Raw genomic sequence first — 18,695 nt, forward strand, 5'->3', positions numbered from 1 at the left:
ATTCACTCATGGGATGTGAGCATCACTGGCAGGGCCAGAATTTATTGCCAGTCCCTAGTTGCCCTTGAGAAGGTGATAATGAGCTACCTTCTTAAAACGCTGCCATCCTCGTGCTGAATGTTGACCCATAATGATGTTAGGAAGAGAATTCCAAGATTTTTACCCAGCAATAGTGCAGGAATAACGATGTATTTCCACGTCAGGATGGTGAGTGGCTTAGAGGGGAACTAGCAGGTGGAGGTGTTCCCTCACGTATCTGTTGCCCTTGTCTTTCTACGTGGAAAAGGTCACCAGTTTGGAAGGTGCTGTCTAAGCATTTTTGGTTAATTCCTGCATTGCATCTTTCAGATTGTACACACTGCTGCTACTTTGCATCAGTGGTAGAGGGACTGGGTCTCTGTGCATGTGGTGTCAGTCAGGTGGGCTGATTTGTGGAGCCAGGATACTCCTGAGAAACTCACATATCCTAAGAAAGTCACATATTGGAAAGCAAGAATCTAACCAGAGCAACAGAGAATGTTTTCAGTTACAGGAGAAATGAAAATATCACATAATCACCGAAGAATCAGATAGGAAATTCAGATGAAATTTCATTATGCAGAGAGTGCTGAAAGTGTGGAACATGCTGCCACATGAAGTAGTGAACGGGGCGGGTGAATTTCTAAGGGGATGCTCAATAAGCATATGTGAGAATAGAAGATTGAGGGATTTGCTAATGGAATTAGATGAAGCGGTTGCAGAAGCTACGTAATTAAATAAAATACCCTCACCGCATTAATTTCCAGTGGTTTCATCAGTGACGTTTTGCCTCTGATAAGATTAGAAATGAGGCTATTCACTAGCTATTCAATTCGATGTACAACTCCTGCTACAACAGGGTAACATGCTAACTTGGTCAAACGAATAAGAGATAACAGTTAAACAACATATGCCAACCTTATATAAGATAAAGGTCAGCAATCATCTTTTGATTATCAATGACACCTGTATCACCGAGTTCTTGATCTTCAAAATTTTGAAAACAATCATTTATTAGCTATTGGACACTTCAACAAAATAAGTCTGAAATCACTGGACAGATGTTATATTGGCCTTAATCCTCAAACCCTCTCCACTGTCTATAAGACGGAAATCAACGTATAACGGAAAACTCATCACTCAGCTGGTAAGACACAACTCCAACTCAAGAAGCTCAACACCATCCAAGACAATGATAAATCAAATGCGCCAACTACAGGATGCCATGAAAACATCCCAAAACATAAAATTGTTCCTCCAATCAAGCTATTATGGTAGATGGTGACAAAGTGTTATGTCATTGGCTGAAAATGGTCAGGGAGATGTGTTAAAATCTCATCACAGAATCTAGTAGAATTTAAAATAAATTAATGATTCTGAAATTGAAAATCAGTGTCAATAATAGTAACCATAGAAGGAACCCTACAGAGGCCTAAACAAGTTGAGATATGACAAGAAATGTGGCAAGCACTATCTCAATACTGGGAGCAAGTTTCCGCATCTTTTATTAAAGTTCTGGGTGTTGAGGCAAGATCATTGCTAGGGAGAGACAAGCTGCCTGTTAAAGGGGCATATTACATAACAATCTTACATCTGCACATCCTACCTCACTGAAATGTAACTTCTTATTCTACCACCCACTACGAGCAAACTAAATGCTGAGAATTCTCAACATGGAAGTCAGAGTGAATTCTGAAGAACTCAGTTCTGAAGAAGAGTCATACCAAACTCAAAATGCTAATTCTGTTTCTCTCTCCACAGATGCTGCTAGACTTCCTGAGCTTCTCCGGCATTATGTGTTTGTTTAAGATTTCTAGCATGTGCAATATTCTGCTTTTACTCAAGTTATTAACCTGGCAAATTCAGCTTGCTGTTTGCTCCAAAAAGCCTCCTAGTTGGATACTAGGAACCAACATCTCAGGGGAGACTCTATAGGCAATGGTCAAATGCACCCCACATCTTCAGACATTAGCATCTAACATGTGCCAGTTTCTCACAACCCTCATCTCCAATCCAATTAGAGGATGCTTTAGCATTATAATGTTGCATCCTGGGTTGCACCAACAACAAACATTGTAATACTGCTGCAAGGATACTGTGTGCTCAGGGGCACATACCCAGCTCATGGTATGCACCAGGCTGCATCTGCAGACTGTTTTTGATTTGATTTGATTTATTATTGTCACATGTACCCAGATACAGTGAAAAAGTAGTGTCTTGCATGCTATCCAGACAAGTCATACTTTACATAAGTATATTAGGGTAATTGAACTAGAATGCAGAATATAGAGTTACAGCTACAGAGAAGGTACAAAGAAAGATCAATTCTAATATGCAAGATATCTGTTCAAGTCTGATAACAGCAGTGAAGAAGCTGTTCTTGAATCTATTGGGATGTGTTTTCGAACTTTTGTATCTTCTCCCCTATGAATGACGTTGGAAGAGAGTATAGCCAGGTAGGAGGGCTCTTTGATTATGTCGGCTGCTTTCCCAAGGCTGTAGGAAGTGTAGACAAAGTCAATGATAAAAAGGCTGGTTTGTGTGATGGACTGGGCTTCACTTATAACTCTCTGTAATTTCTTGCACAGCAACAAGTCCTCCAAAAACATCAATGAAACTGACATTTTAGCCAAATCAGAAATCAGATTAAATTATATGAAATCATTATTTATTGCTTTAAAAAGCCAACTGTGTTCACTCGTGCACTTAAGGGAAGGTTACATTTTGTATTATATATTCTTAACTGCCCATTGAGTAGGCCTACCAAGTCACTTCGTTAAAGGAAGATTAGGGATGGACATCAAATGCTTGCCTTGCCAGAGACATGCACATCATACGAAAGAATAAAGAGAGAAAAAAAACCACACCTTCAGAAGAACTAGTGATGTGTGACTTTTCCACATCAACCATATCCCAATAAAAAGCAAAAGAAACTGTATGCTCCTTAAAGGAGCTGTATCGTGAGATTTACATTGATCTTGGATTAAATGAACATCTATGGAAGAATGTGAACCACTCAAGGGAAAAAGTATAGGGTTTTACAGCATTGCACAGGCAGCAAACTTGCATATTCACAATATGGCTCCAATTTACATCATTTATGCCTATTTAATTGAGTATAGCCACAGGAATTTCCACATATACCCACATTTATAGGATGATACATACTACCATAAGGCTTTCAAAATGTTTTAAAAGCAGTTTTCGTTGCCGCTGCATCAAATCATGTGATACAACAGGGTTCTTTGTAATCTTTCTTTTCAGCAGTAACATTGAAAACAGTTTTAATGATTTGAAACTTCATTATTACACCATGCCCCATATCCACTACATGCCTCATAATATGACACTCTTTCATTAAAATCAAGCCACCAGAACAACCTGGGTTCAATGAGAAGTACAGAACAGAGCATACAAGGAGCAACATTATGCCCGCCTGACAATGAGAGGTCAGTCTATTAAAGCTACAATATAGGACTATATACATGTTAAAAAGTGGAAGCAGCATGCAATAGACAGCTAAAAAATCCTACAACCAACAGATTGGAACAATGCTTTGTTGTCCTGGCATACGCAGTTATCAAGAGTGGTTAACAATTAAAATTTAACAGGTGGAGGAGGTTCTATAGATACATCCATCCTCAACGATGACACAGCCCAGTACATGACAATGACAAGGTGAAGTGTTTATGACCAGGCAAACCAAGTGGATTATCCATATTGGTACGTTGAGAGCGACTGCCTTTGATAGTTGATGGTATAAAGCAAATATAATCAAGTAGACCCAATAAATCCAATATCAAGGAATTTGTGAGATAATTTTCCACTAGCTAGTGTCATACCAAGTATTTGGAGAAATGTAGTTGTACGTTGTGTTTGCCATAGTCAAGTAACGTCTACCTGTGCTGTAACAGCTTTCATTTTAGTTTGTGACAACCATTAAATGTTGTATTTGAAACACGATGTCAGAAGTTTGAGGTTGAGATTGAGTGAATTTTCAGAGACGTCAGAGGGCCAGTTGATGTAAAAATTAAACAGAAGAATTAAAAGCAGAATTTTGAAGAACTGACTGAATTCAGAAAGGCTGTGAATTTTTCATTTCCTGCTGCTATGGAAAACACACATGAGGCAGAATTGGCTTTTGTTCTAGTCTCAGTAGTAAAACTATGAAATGACCAGAAAACTGAATGAAAGATCTGAACAAATAAAAACTGCAACTCTGTTATTAGTGCTGGTGGAAAAGGATTATGCTTATGTCACATGATATTCTAGTATTTATCTGGAAGCTCACACTCACTTGCTGCCACTTTAGATGATGATGGTAACTTTTTCTGTGGTGTTGAGTAATTCCTTTGAATCACTGGTTGGCATCTATCCAGCAGTCGTCTTCCCATGCCTGTTTCTTTATAACTAAGCACTTCTTTGTAAGAAGCTGAAATACTTTACCAAAAAAGTGCTGAGCTACAAAGAAATAAAGCAGGTGTATAAAGATGACTGGAGATTATGGGAACTGCAGATGCTGGAGAATCCAAGATAACAAAGTGTGGAGCTGGATGAACACAGCAGGCCAAGCAGCATCTTAGGAGCACAAAAGCTGATGTTTTGGGCCAAGACCCTTCATCAGAAAAGGGGGATGGGGAGACGATTCTGAAATAAATAGGGAGAGAAGGGGAGGCGGACTGAAGATAGATAGAGAAGATAGGTGCAGAGGAGAGTATGAGTGGGGAGGTAGGGAGGGGATACGTCAGTCCAGGGAGGATGGATAGGTCAAGGGGGTGGGACGAGTTTAGTAGGTAGGAAATGGAGGTGCGGCTTGAGATGGGAGGAGGGAATAGGTGAGGGGAAGAACAGGTTAGGCAGGCGGGGACGAGCTGGGCTGGTTTGGGGATGCAGTAGGGGAAGGGGAGATTTTGAAACTGGTGAAGTCCACATTGATACCATTGGGCTGCAGGGTTCCCAAGCGGAATATGAGTTGCTGTTCCTGCAACCTATGGGTGGCATCATTATGGCTCTGCTGGAGGCCCAAAATGGACATGCCATCTAAGGAATGGGAGGGGGAGTTGAAATGGTTCGCGACTGGGAGGTGCAATTGTTTACTGCGAACTGAGTGGAGGTGTTCTGCAAAGCCGTCCCCAAGCCTCCGCTTGGTTTCCCCAATGTAGAGGCAGCCACACCGTGTACAGCAGACGCAGTATACCACATTGGCAGATGTGCAGGTGAACATCTGCTTGATGTGGAAAGTCATCTCGGGGAACTCTGCAGCCCAATGGTATCAATGTGGATTTCACCAGCTTCAAAAACTCCCCTCCCCCCACTGCATCCCAAAACCAGCCCAGCTCAGCCCCGCCTGCCTAGCCTGTTCTTCCCCTCGCCTATCGCCGCCTCCCACCTCAAGCCGCACCTCCATTTCCTACCTACTAACCTCATCCCACCTCGTTGACCTGTCCGTCCTCCCCGGACTGACCTATCCCCTCCCCCCCTCCCCACCTATACTCTCCTCTGCACCTATCTTCTCCTCTATCTATCTTCAGTCCACCTCCTCCTCTCTCCCTATTTATTTCAGAATCATCTCCCCATCTCCCTTTTCTGATGAAGGGTCTAGGCCCGAAATGTCAGCTTTTGTGCTCCTAAGATGCTGCTTGGCCTGCTGTGTTCATCCAGCCCCACGCTTTGTTATCTTGTATAAAGATGACTGCTGGAGAGATGTCAACCAATGACAGCACAAGATGTCCAGTGATCTTACCCAACTGGAAGCTATAGTAGAAGATCTGATGTCTATGGACGTGTAGAAACGATGGCAAAAGGCATGATAGATCATGATCAAAATCTAGCATATTCTTAGTGAGGGACCACTCTACACACCCGAAGGCAAATGAAAGAAAATACCTGAAGACAAGTAGGTAAATCATGTACTGACAGTCAAAGGACTTCGCCTGAATCCTTGCAAGGTGAGAACTGTAGCAGAAATGCATAGCCAATAAATATGAAAGCAGTAAAATAATTTGTTAGATTTGTGAACTATCTAATAATGTTCTTGACTAATATGTTATCAGAACACAAACTCTAGACCAGTTTACTGCTTAAGGCACAGAGTAAGGAGCAGCTTTCATTTGAATCAAAAAACTAGCAACAACAGTTGAACATGCTCATTAATCCTGAAGAGATATGGAATCTGAAAACTAAGTTTCTTTCTCTGATCAACTGTTCATCACCGGAATACGCCCAGGAAAGGAAAATCACCAAGGGACAAGCAGATTCACCTGATGAACGAGGGGCGCTCCAAAAGCTTGTGATTTCAAATAAACCCAGTAGACTAACTTGGTATCATGTGACTTCTGGCTTTGTCACCCCAGTCCAACGCTAGCACCTCTACATCATGAACACATTTGAGAGGATAGACGAAATGCAATGCAAATATTATAGAGGTGGGACAGACTAGAATGAACAGCATTTTACTGAATGATTATTTTCCTTTGTTGAACATGTATATTGGGTAGCTTGCACAATTTGTAACTAAAAATGTTCACACGGCCATTTTTTAATTAAAAGGGATGTGTTTACAGAAATACATTTGTGGATACTGTACCGGCTGACTTGTTGTAGTCATGTGACTTTTGCAGTCCGATCGGTCACATTGGCTGTGGCGGCCACCAAACACATTTCTTGAAATCCAGTCCCAAAGGATGATAATTTTTGTCACTGTTGCAGCTTAGGCCAAGAACACCACTGCAGAAGTTCCTTAAGGCAGTGTCCGAAACACAATCATTTCAGTTGTTCCCACAATAACAGTCCCTCCATTGTTAAATACTGAAGTAATCCTGCCTGCATGCAGCACGACCAAGACAACATTAAAGCTTGGGCCAAACTCTGGACAAGTTCACTGTGTATTGAGGCACAGGGTAAGGAAAAGGTTTCATTTGAATCAACAAAACTAGCAACAACAACTCAACATGCTCATCAATCCTGAAGAGAAATTAAATCTGAAAACTAAGTGCCGTTCTCTGATCAATCACGCACTACAGGAATATGCCCATGAAAGGAAAATCATCGAGGAATGAGCGAATATCAGAAAAGCTGACAACAACAAATGAACAAATGAAAGCTTTCCTGCTCCTCTGATGCTGCTTGGCCTGCTGTGTTCATCCAGCTCTGCACCTTGTTATCTCAGATTCTTCAGCATCTGCAGTTCCTACTATTATCTCAGGAATTTAACTGGACCAGTTGCATAAATATGATGGCTGCAAGGACAGATCAGAGGTGAACAACTCACCTACTGATGCCATTAAGCCTATCCATTATCAAAATATGACAAGACATAAGTCAGGATGTGATGGAGTATTCTTGACTTGCCTGGATAGGCGCACTCCACCAACACTCAAGATGTTTGATGCCATCCAAGACAAAGCAAATCACTTGACTGACACCCCATCCATTAACTTAAACATTCACTCCCTCAATCACTAAGCACAGTGGCAGCAATGTATAACATACACAAGATGCCCTGCAGAAACTCACCAAGGCATCTTTCACAGCACCTTCCAACCCTGTAATCCATATCATCCAAAAATATAAGGATGGCAAGTGGATGGGAGTACCACTCAATTAAATCTCCCTTCCAAGTCACATGCGTTCTGAACTTGGAAAAGTATCATCCATTCTTCATTGTTAATGAAACAAAATCTTGGAATTCCCTTCTTACAGCTTCAAAGTAGCTCTAGCATTAATTCTTGAAATGACTCACTATCTTTTTTTCAAAGGAAATGAGGAGTGGACAATAAACAATGGCCACATCCTGTGAATGAATTAAAAGAAAAACTCAATGGACTGAGTCACAATGTGGCACAATTTTCATTCTGAAGATGCCATCTCTTGTTAAAATGAGTGAGCAAATATTATGTGAATCAATTTTAATTTCTCATAAAATTCCAAATAGAGATAGACAGGAAGAAACCATTCAACTGTTAGTAGTTTTTTTTTAACTGGATAATCTACGAGACATGATTATATGGTGCAAAAGGTATGGTGGCCAATTCTCTCTTCCTGCCTTGTAAATACTCTACGTGAAAAATAACGTTTCCCTTCTCTTTCAGCCATGGTCCACTGAATGTACCCAAACAATAAAATATGGAAGATATGAACCCAAATGAAAAATATTATAGTACTGGCCAATGTAATCAACCAGGCAGCAAAACAGAAGGTTCTATAAACCATTAAAATGAAACTGGCTTAAACAGTAAGGAACAAAACTCTGATAAGTTTCCATCGTTTTCAATGCCATCTGGAACAGATTAATTCCGCATAATTCTATAAAATAATACAAAAGCTATTTCAATCATATTTTTCTTTTTTATTAATTATCTAATGAGTTTGATAACCACTTGGTGTGGTCAAAATGATGTAATATTTTCTTTTGGGTGTTAACATACTGGCGATATCAATCAATCAATCAAGAAACTTCCCCTCTGACCTGACTAGTGAAATTTTAGCCTACATATGGTTTTCCAAATCAACAAATTTCAGACTGTCAGTTTAAAACTTTACTCTCTTGCACATCTGCATAGCTCCAATTTGCACAGACTGGGCCTTGTATTTGCAATGAAATCATTTTTGGATCATAAAGATAAACCATCTAACAGCTGTAAAACTGCAACAGATGATTTCCACAGCCAGTCGTATTTTTAAAAATCTGCTTTCTTTGATGAAATTGGATATATTTTAGAAGGTGGCTCCAGGTTCACTCTTACATGCCAATGACACAAACCTCAGGTTTCCTTGTGTTCTTGAGAGTTTCACTGTTGAAGTTTATGGCAAGTTTCTTTGATATCTTTTGAGTTTGGTCTTTTTCGGTGCTTTTTGGTGAGGCTAAACAAAACATAACGACACATTAAATACTGACATTGAAAATAGTCTTTCAGATATCAGTTCTACTAATCTGAGAAGGGTTCCTACAAAGTATATTAATCGACATCCCAACTCTTACATTATTAATTATTTTTGAGGTGTTTTGTTGTACATTACTCTCTTTGGGTCGAATTTACTGCAGGGATTGGCAATCGTGATGGCATTATGAAAAGCAAGGGAGCCTGACTGGATTCTGCACCCACCAGGCATTAATCTGTCTTGCTTCAATGCACCCTTCCCATAAAGGGCAGCACTTTGGCCTCCAAGAACTGGTGGCTATTTGGAGGGTCAGCAGCTCTTCAGTTCAGCAGCACATTGGGGATTGGCAGCTACTACAGGGTCTGCACAGAGCCAAGAGCAGCACCATTGGCACCCTAGATTCAGATTAGTGATGAGATAGTAGAAACTGCAGATGCTGGAGAATCTGAGACAACAAGGTGTAGAGCTGAATGAACACAGCAGGCCAAGCAGCAGAGGAGCAGGAAAGCTGACGATTCGGTCCTAGACCCTTCTTCAGAAATGGGGGAGGGGAAGAAGGATCTGAAATAAATAGGGAGAGGGGGGAGGCGGATAGAAGATGGATAGAGGAGAAAATAGCTGGAGAGGAGACAGACAGGTCAAAGAGGCGGGGATGGAGCCAGAAAAGGTGAGTGTAGGTGGGGAGTTAGGGAGGGGATTGATCAGTCCAGGGAGCATGGGCAGGTCAAGGGGGCAGGATGAAGCTAGTAGGTAGGAGATTGGGGTGGGGCTTGAGGTGGGAGGAGGGGACAGGTGAGAGGAAGGACAGGTTAGGGAGGCGGGGGCAAGCAGGGCTGGTTTTGGGAGGGGAGATTTTGAAGCTTGTGAAATCCACATTGATACCATTGGGCTGCAGGGTTCTCAAGCAGAATATGAGGTGCTGTTGCTGCAACCTTCAGGTGGCATCGTTGTGGCACTGCAGGAGGCCCAGGATGGACATGTCATCTGAGGAATGGAAGGGGAAGTTGAAATGGTTCGCAACTGGGAGGTTGTTTATTGCAAACCGAGCATAGGTGTTCCGCAAAGCTGTCAAATTAATACAGTATTCCACCCACCCCTTTGACTACTACTCTACCCACCTCCCTAACCTGTCCTTCCTCCTTCCTATCCCTTCTTCTCACCTCAAGCCCCACCCCCATCTCCTACCTACTAGCCTCATCCCGACCTCTTGACCTGTCCATCCTCCCTAGACTGACCTATCCCCTCCCTAACTCCCCACCTACACTCACCTTTACTGGCTCCATCCCCCGCCTCTTTGAACCTGTCTGTCTCCTCTCAACCTATCTACTCCTCTGTTCATCTTCTATCCACCTCCCCCTCCTCTCCATTTATTTCAGAATCCCCTTCCGCTCCCCTATTTCTGAAGAAGGGTCTAGGCCCAAAACATCAGCCTTCCTGCTTCTCTGATGCTGCTTGGCCTGCTATGTTCATCCTTCCCCTCCCCTATTTCTGAAGAAGGGTCTGGGCCCAAAACATCAGCCTTCCTGCTTCTCTGATGCTGCTTGGCCTGCTATGTTCATCCAGCTCGACACCTTGTTATCTGAGATTAGTGTTGTTGGCTTCTTATGGAGGGTGGACAGGGTTGGGGTGTTGTTGCTGAATGTAGGTTGATCTTTCCATGGCTATAGATCTGGCCCATGCGTAACAATGATCAGGGAGGCACTGCCCATCCCAAGGCCTCAGGAAGATCATCAGTTTTTGTTCGGTAGTTTCCCATGTGCTAGAGAAGTTTCCATTAGCAGCAGCAGCATTAGTTCCTTAAGGGCCTTGGAAGTTTTCCTACATCTTTCTATCATTGAGTGAATCACAGGGAATTGAATGACAAGGTGCCCACTCCACTCCACCTTCTTTTCCAATATCAGTGCCTCAGAACTCACTCCCATGGGTCAAATTACCCAGGAAGTGAAACTGTTCATTATCTTTCATGATGATACACTTCTCTTGTCAGTTCTCTTTTTACTGATTGTTCAATGGTTGGCTGGCACATGGAGGACAGAAGTATGTGTTGCCTGCACAACTGTGATTGGTTGGTGATGGTGACATGGGGTTATGGAGAGAGGTGGGTGTTGGTGCAGATAAAGTACATGGGAAGCAAAGGGAAGTACCATAACAAAGTTATTCTGATTGCAGAAATTGGGGAGGGAAGTTGGATGGAACTGGAGGCTGACGGTAGCAACTTGGAATGGGGGGGGATGATATGATATGTTGCCGACAGCATGGGAGCGCAATGACATTGGCGGTGGTCAAGTACGGTCGCATAGAAGTGGGAGACATCACAGGATAATGGGAAAGAAGAATGAGTTAGGAAAAGTGTAATGTGAAGAATAGAAATATCATGAAATGTGACTACATGAGAAGAATGGCATGGCACACAAAGCAGGGAATATCCATATCCAAGCGAGGTTACATAGAAAGGGTAGAATGTCGCCAGAAGGGATGGTGTGGTGGGGGAGAGATGGCATTGGAGTAGTAGTCAAAGGTTGAATACTATATTAATTTGACAGCAAAAATTTTCTAAATTTAGTTTTGAGGTTGGATTACCAGTCCAAAAATAATTTTATAGACTCTTATAAAATGGACGTCTCTCCTGCTGGTGAAATTAATCTTGCACTAGCAAAAGCTTACATAACTTGGTGCGTCCCTAACAAATCTCCCCTTAAGCTTCCCTACTTTTGAAGCAGTTTCTCCATGTAAGCTGAAGTCCCTCATTCTTCCATAAGGAGAACTGTGAGCAAGTCCATTTTACATTCAGCTTAAGATCGCAGTTTTTAGTTGTGTAACTATTTTGCGTAACTATTTCATCATTTGTAACTATTACCTTTGAAATTGGATATATTTGTTCACTTAAAATAATTTGGAAAGTAAAACGTTTGACATTCAATAGCTCTCAAGATTAGCTTTAAAAACAAAGGTGCTAGATATTGCGGAAGATGCCCTACTCAAACTTCTTTTCATTTCCTTTCCGACTTTTTCATTTGGTTCATGCTGGTGTCACCAGTGAGGGCAGCATTTAATGCCCATCCTTAGTCAGCCTTGAAGAGATGGTATGAGCCACGCTGTAATTGACACTGACCCAAATGATTGGACAAGATCTGATAATCATGTCTAATGAATGGTTAGCAAATTTAAGGATCAGGCCATCCTTGAACTCAATTATGCAAATTATGAAAAAAATCGCTCAAACATCTTAACTTGCTCCACCAAATGTTGACAGCATTTTGTCAATAGAATTTACATGAAGGGATAATAGATTGAATTGCATAATACATCAAATTATAAATCTTCAGCTCTACTGTAACAAAGAAGGCAGCTTACAAGTCACAGCAGTAACGTAGTTGGTGGGTTCACTCCAAGTACCCTCTTGCTCTTCTTTTGCTTTGCTAACCCGTACCCCAAATTCATAAACAGTATTCGGTTTAAGGTTGTCTATTGTTGTTTCACTCGTTGGACAGCATTGATACAGCCAATTCTCATCTCCTTCTTTTTCTCTGTACCGAACTGTATAGTGCCTAAAGAAAGAAATGAAAAAAATGACATCAGAAAATAGAAACATAGAAAATAGGAGCAGGAGTAGGCCATTCTGCCCTTCAAGCCTGTTCTACCATTGATCATGAGCATGGCTGATCATCCAACTCCATATTCAATTCCTGCTTCCCCCTATATTCTTTGATCCTTTTCGTCCAAGGAACTATATCTTGACGCGTTCTTTAAAATATTAAATGTTTTAGCCTCAACCACTTTCTGTTGAAGAGAATTCCTCACAGCTCAACCTCTGACCCAAACTTCGAGACATTGCATATCGTTCCCTCATTTAAATCATTAACTATATTGTCAATGGCTGCAGTCCCAAACCCATGCATTTTAATTTCTTACATAATACTTCATCAAAAGCCTTCAGAAAGTCTGTGTAAACAATATCCACCGGCTCCCCTTTCCCAACTGTATTAGTTACACCCTCTAAGAATTCCAGTAGATTCGCCGAGTATGATTCACCTTTTGTACATCCATGCTGGCTCTGTCCAATCCTGCCACTATTTTCCAACTGCTCTGCTATTAGATCTTTGATTATTGACTGTAGCATTATCCCACTGCTGATGTCAGGCTAATCAGTATATACTTCCCTGTTTTCTCTCTACCTCCTTTTTTTAAGTAGTGGAGCGACATTAGCTACCCTCCAATCCATTGGAACTGTTCCAGATTCTATAGAATCTTGAAAGATGACCACCTAATGCATCTCCTATCACTAGGACCACCTCCTTCATATCCTGGGATATAAATTATTGAACCCTGGGGATGTGTCAGCCTTTAATCCCATTAATTTCCCATTTTCCACCACTATTTCCCTGGCTAATCCTGATTTCTTTCATTTCCGCCCAACCCCCCATTAATAGACACAGTACTTTTGGGGTGTTTTTATTTGCGTGTCCTCCTTTGCGAAGGTAGAACCAAATGTATTTCATTGAACAGCCATTTGTTTGTTCCCCATTATAACTTCCCCTGTTTCTGACTGTACCCGGCCTCCTTTTTTTAATTCATTCACATGATGATGGTGTTGCTGGCTAGACCAGCATTTATTGTTCAGAGGGGTCCCCAACAATCAGCAACAGAATCATTGCCATCATTACATTTTTAACTCCAAATTTTTATTGAATTTAAATTTCATCATTGTCGTGACTGGATTTGGAACCCAGGTCGACAGTACATTACCTCAGTCTCTAGATTAACAGTCCAGTGATAATACCATGAGGCCATCACTGTTTATTTTCCTAATCTATTTCTTCACAAAGTCACAGAAGCTTTTACAATCAGTTTGAATGTTCATCACAAGCCAACCCTTATGCACTGTTTTACCCCTCTTAACAAAACCCTCTGTCATCCTTTGTTGAAATCTAAATTGCGGTCAATCCTCGGGTTTTCTGCTTTTCTTGGCCAATTTGCATGCCCTTTCTTGGTTCTAATATTAACCTTAATTTCCCTTGTTAACCATAATCGCACTGCATTTCCTCTTTTAGATACGAATTAACAATTGTTGCAGTTCCTCCAAGCATTCTTTGAATGTTTGCCATTGCCTATCAAGGACCATTTATCAAAGTCAGCTAATGTCTTATAAACTCATAATTTCCTTTATTTAGATTCAGGACCCTAGTCTCAGAATCAACTACATCATTCTCTATCTTAACGAAGAGTTCTGTCATATTGTGGTCAATCTTCCCTAAGACACAGCTAAATTGACAATTATGCCTTTCTCATTACACAATTTCCAGTCTAGGACAGCCTGTTTGATACTTGATTTCTCAACATATTATCTAATTAAAACACAGTACACAATCCAAGGATTAATCCTTTAAAATATTGTTACTGCTTTCATTTGGTTAGTCTATATGCAGATTCAATTCCAGCTACAATACTTCTGGTGTCCCACCTACAATTTGCAAACTTAGGAAAGAAATGGATGTCCCTGATTTTAATTGCTCATTCACATTGCTCCTGCCGAATGGGAAGTGATAAATCAGAGTCAAAGGACTGAAATATCGTTGGGTCCATGTGCCCCAAATTCCCTGGAAAAAGATGCCCGGCATAATTTCCGGTACAAGAACCTCTACAATTGCCACTAAGTCATTGGCAATGTGAGTCAATACCAAAACAAAATCAACTTATGCCATGGCTTGCCTGGGATAAGAGGGGGATCAGAAAAGTAAAAAGTGAAAGTTTTAGCAAATAGGGCTAAGTAGAATCCTAAGGGTTTCTACACATATAGTAAGGACAACAGAGTAACTAGTAAGAGAATAGGGCCGCTTGAAGATGAGCAAGGCCACCTACGTGTGGCACTGCAGGAGATGAGAAGATACTAAATGAGTATTTTGCATCAGTGTTTACTGTGGAGGAGGATACGGAAGATAGAGAACGTGGGGAAGTAAATAACGACATCTTGAAAATGTCCAAAATGTAGAGAAGGAGGTGCTGAATGTCTTAAAATGCATAAAGGTGGATAAATCCCAGAACATAATCAGCTGTACCCCAGAACTTTGTGGGAAGCTAGGGAAGTGATTGCTGGGTCCCTTGCCGAAATATTTGAGTCATCAGTACCCACAGGGTGAGGTGCTATAAGACTGGAGATTGGCTAACGTGGTGCCACCATTTAAGAAAGATGGTAAGGAAAAGCCAAGGAACTATATACTGATTATCCTGACATCAATGGTGGGCAAATTGTTGGAGGAAATCCTGAAGGACAGGATTTACATATATTTGGAAAGGCAAGGACTAATTAGGGATAATCAGCATGGCTTTGTGTGTGGGAGATCATGTTTCATTAACTTGATTGAGTTTTTTGAGGAAGTAACAAAGATGATTGATGAGGGTAGATCAGTGGACATGATTGATATGGACTTCAGCAAGGGGTTCAAGAAGGTTCCTCATGGTAGACAGGTTAGGAAGGTCAGATCACATGGAATACAGGAAGAACTAACTATCTGGATACGGAATTGGCTCAAAGGTAGAAGATAGAGGGTAGTGGTGGAAGATTGCTTTTCAGACAGGAATCCTGCGACCAGCAGTGTGCCACAAGGACCAGTGCTAGATCCACTGTTTTGCATCATTTATATAAATGATTAGGATGTGAACACGGGAGGTGTAGTTACTAGGTTTGCAGATGGCACTAAAATTGGAGGTGTAGTGGATGACGAAGAACATTATTTCAGAGTACAATGGGACCTAGGATGGGCCAATGGGCTGAGGAGTAGTAGATGGAGTTTCAATTAGATAAATGTGAGGTGTAGCATTTTGGAAAGACTTATCAGGACAGGACTTATAAACATAATGGTGAGGTCCTGCAGAGTGTTGCAGAACAAAGAGACTTTGGGGTGCAGGTTCTTTGTTCTTTGAAAGTGGTGTCCCAGGTACACAGGATAGTGAAGGAGATGTTTGGTATGTTTATCTTTATTTGTCAACACACTGACTATATGAGTTGGGAGGTCATGTCGTACCTGTACAGGATATTGGTTAGGCCACTTTTGGAACATTGCATGCAATTCTGGTCTCCCTGTTTAAGGAAGGATGTTGTGAAACTTGAAAGGGTTCAGAAAAGATTTACAAGGATATTGCCAGGGTTGGAGGGTTTGAGCTGTAGGGAGAGCTGAATCGACCGGTCAAGAAAAATAACGTCTGAGGATTGGGAGCACTTTAGAATCCAGCAAAGATCAAGGGATTAATTAGAAATATATAGTATGAAAGGGGAATATAAAGACTGACACTAAGAGTTTCTATAGTTGGGTGAACAGAAAGATTGGTGAAGACAAAAGTTGGTCTCCAACAGACAGAAATGGGAGAAAGTATAATAGGGGACAAAGAAATGGCTGAGCAACTGAATATATTCTTTGTTTTGACAGAAGAGGGCACAAATCAGATATTAGAGTTTTGGAGAATGCATGATTTAGTGAGAGGGAAGAATTGAGGTAGTTCAACTTTAGTAGAGGAATGGTGCTGGAAAAATTGTTGGGATTGAAGGTGGGTAAATCTCCAGGGCCTGATAATCTACATCCCATAGTACTTAGGCAAGTCGATCCAGAAATTGTGGAGGCATTGGTGGTCGTCTTCTAGGATTCTATAGACTCTGGAACAGTTCCTGCAAATTGGAGGGTGGCTAATGTCATTCCATTATTCAAAACAGGAGGTAGAGAGAAAACAGGAAATTTTAGACCAGTAAGCCTAAAATCAGTAGTGGGGAAAACTTTTGAATCCATTATCAAGGACTTTATAATGGAGCACTTAGAAAGCAGTGGCAGCATCAGACAGAGTCAGCTTGGATTTATGAAGGAGAAATCATACTTGACAAATCTGTTGGAATTCTATGAAAATGTTACTAGTTGAGTTGATAAGGGGGAGCCAGTTGATTTGTTATATTTGGACTTTCAGAAAGCGCTTGACAAAGTCCCACATTAGAGATTATTGTGCCATATTAAAGCACATGGAATTGAGGGAAGTGTATTGAGATGAGTAGAAAACTGGTTGGCAGAGAGGAAACAAAGAATAGGAACTAATGAGTGCTTTTCAAATTGGCAGGTAGTAACTAGTGGGGTGTCGCAGGGGTCGGAGCTGGGACCTTCAGATATTCAGAATATATATTAATGATTAGGAAGAGGAAAAAAAAGTTTGCAGATGATACCAAGTTGGGTAGGAGGATGAACTGTGACAAGAATGCAGAGATCCTTCAGCACGATCTGGCAGGTCGGCTGAGTGGGCAAATCAAAGGCAGATACAATATAATTTGGATAAATGTGAGGCTATTCACCTTGAAAGCAAAAACAAGAAGGCAGATTACTGCCTGAATGGCTGTAAGTTGGGAGAGTGGAGTGTGCAGTGGGACCTGGGTGTCCTTGTGCACTAGTCGCTGAACGTAAGCATGCAGGTGCAGCTGGCAGTAAAGAAGGCAAATGTATGTTGGCCTTCAGTGCAAGAGGTTTCGAGTATAGGAGCAGGGATGTTTTGTTGCAGTTAGACAGGGCCTTGGCGATGCCACACCAAGAATATTGTGTGCAGTTCTGGTCTTCTTTCTGAGGATGGATGCTCTGGCCCTGGACAGAGTGCAGCATAAGTTTACCAGGCTGACTCCAGGCACGGTGTATGAGGAGTGATTGACTCGGTTAGGATTGCGCTGAAGTTCAGACAAATGAGGGGGGAATTTCATAGAATATGTGTTCAAGAGGTGGCTAAATATAGCACTTGGGGCAAATGGGATCAAAGGTTATGGGGAGAAAGCAGGATTAGGCTATTGAGTTGGATGATCAGCCATGATTGTGATGAATAACGGAGCAGGCTCAAAGGGGTGAATGGCCTCCTCCTGCTCCTATCTTCTATGTTTCTATGTTTCTATTTTCCCTGGAACTTTGGAGGCTGTGGGACAACCTTATAGAGGTTTATAAAATCACGAGGGGCATAGACAGGGAATATAGCCAAGGTCTGTTCCCATGTGGAGTGGTCCAAAACTAGGGGGCATAGGTTTAAGCTGGAAGAGGTAAGATTTTAAAGGGACCTAAGGGACAACTTTTTCACACAGAGGGTCGTGCATGTATTCAATGAGCTGTCAGACGAGGTGGGTGGAGATTGGTACAATTATAACATTTAAAAGGCATCTGAATGGGTATATGAGTAGGAAGAAATTGGAGAGATATGGGCCAAATGCTGGCAAATGAGACCAGATTAATTTAGGATACTTGGTCAGCATGGTTGAGTTGGAACAAAGAATCTGTTTCCATGCTGAACATCTCTATGGCTCAATTTGAAGTAGAATCATACAATTCCTATGGTGCAATAAGACATTTGGTCCATCGAGTCCATACCAACCCTGTGAAGAGCATTTCCTCCCCACCCCCAGACCCACTCAATCCTCAAAATCTTACATTTACCATGGCTAATCTACCTAATCTGTACATCCCTGGACACTACAGGGCAATTTAACATACCCAATCCACCCTACCTGCACATCTTCAGACAATGAGAGGAAACCGGAGCACCTGGCAGAAATCCATGGGGACAATGTGCAAACTCCACACAGACAGTTGGCCAAGGCTGGGATCAAACCTGGGCGCTTGATTTTTTTAAGACTGCGGCAGCCAAACGAAAAGTATCCACTCATGTGATGTAAGTTAATTGCAAATATCATCGTAAAAAAAAATTCACAAATCCACCACATCTGGCAAGAGTTAGAATTTAAGAAATTTTGGGTTAGGACATTGACATCATGTCTGCCTGCAAATTTATCA

General features: G+C 41.5%; 1 protein-coding gene across 20 annotated transcripts in view; it reads right to left on the reverse strand.

The window, feature by feature from the left end:
• The window catches only part of LOC125457120 (target of Nesh-SH3), a 313,067-nt gene that overhangs the window by 233,295 nt on the left and 61,077 nt on the right, over positions 1 to 18,695 (reverse strand). For all 20 annotated transcript variants that reach the window (XM_048540862.2, XM_048540869.2, XM_048540866.2 and 17 more), the window contains exons 5-6: positions 12,253 to 12,446; positions 8,780 to 8,880 (exon numbers count right to left, since the gene is read on the reverse strand). In XM_048540862.2, coding sequence (XP_048396819.2) covers positions 8,780 to 8,880; positions 12,253 to 12,446 — 295 coding nt within the window. The remainder of the gene's footprint in view (positions 1 to 8,779; positions 8,881 to 12,252; positions 12,447 to 18,695) is intronic.

Source organism: Stegostoma tigrinum, chromosome 12 (genome assembly GCF_030684315.1).
Source record: "Stegostoma tigrinum isolate sSteTig4 chromosome 12, sSteTig4.hap1, whole genome shotgun sequence".
NCBI classification, from domain to species: domain Eukaryota; kingdom Metazoa; phylum Chordata; class Chondrichthyes; order Orectolobiformes; family Stegostomatidae; genus Stegostoma; species Stegostoma tigrinum.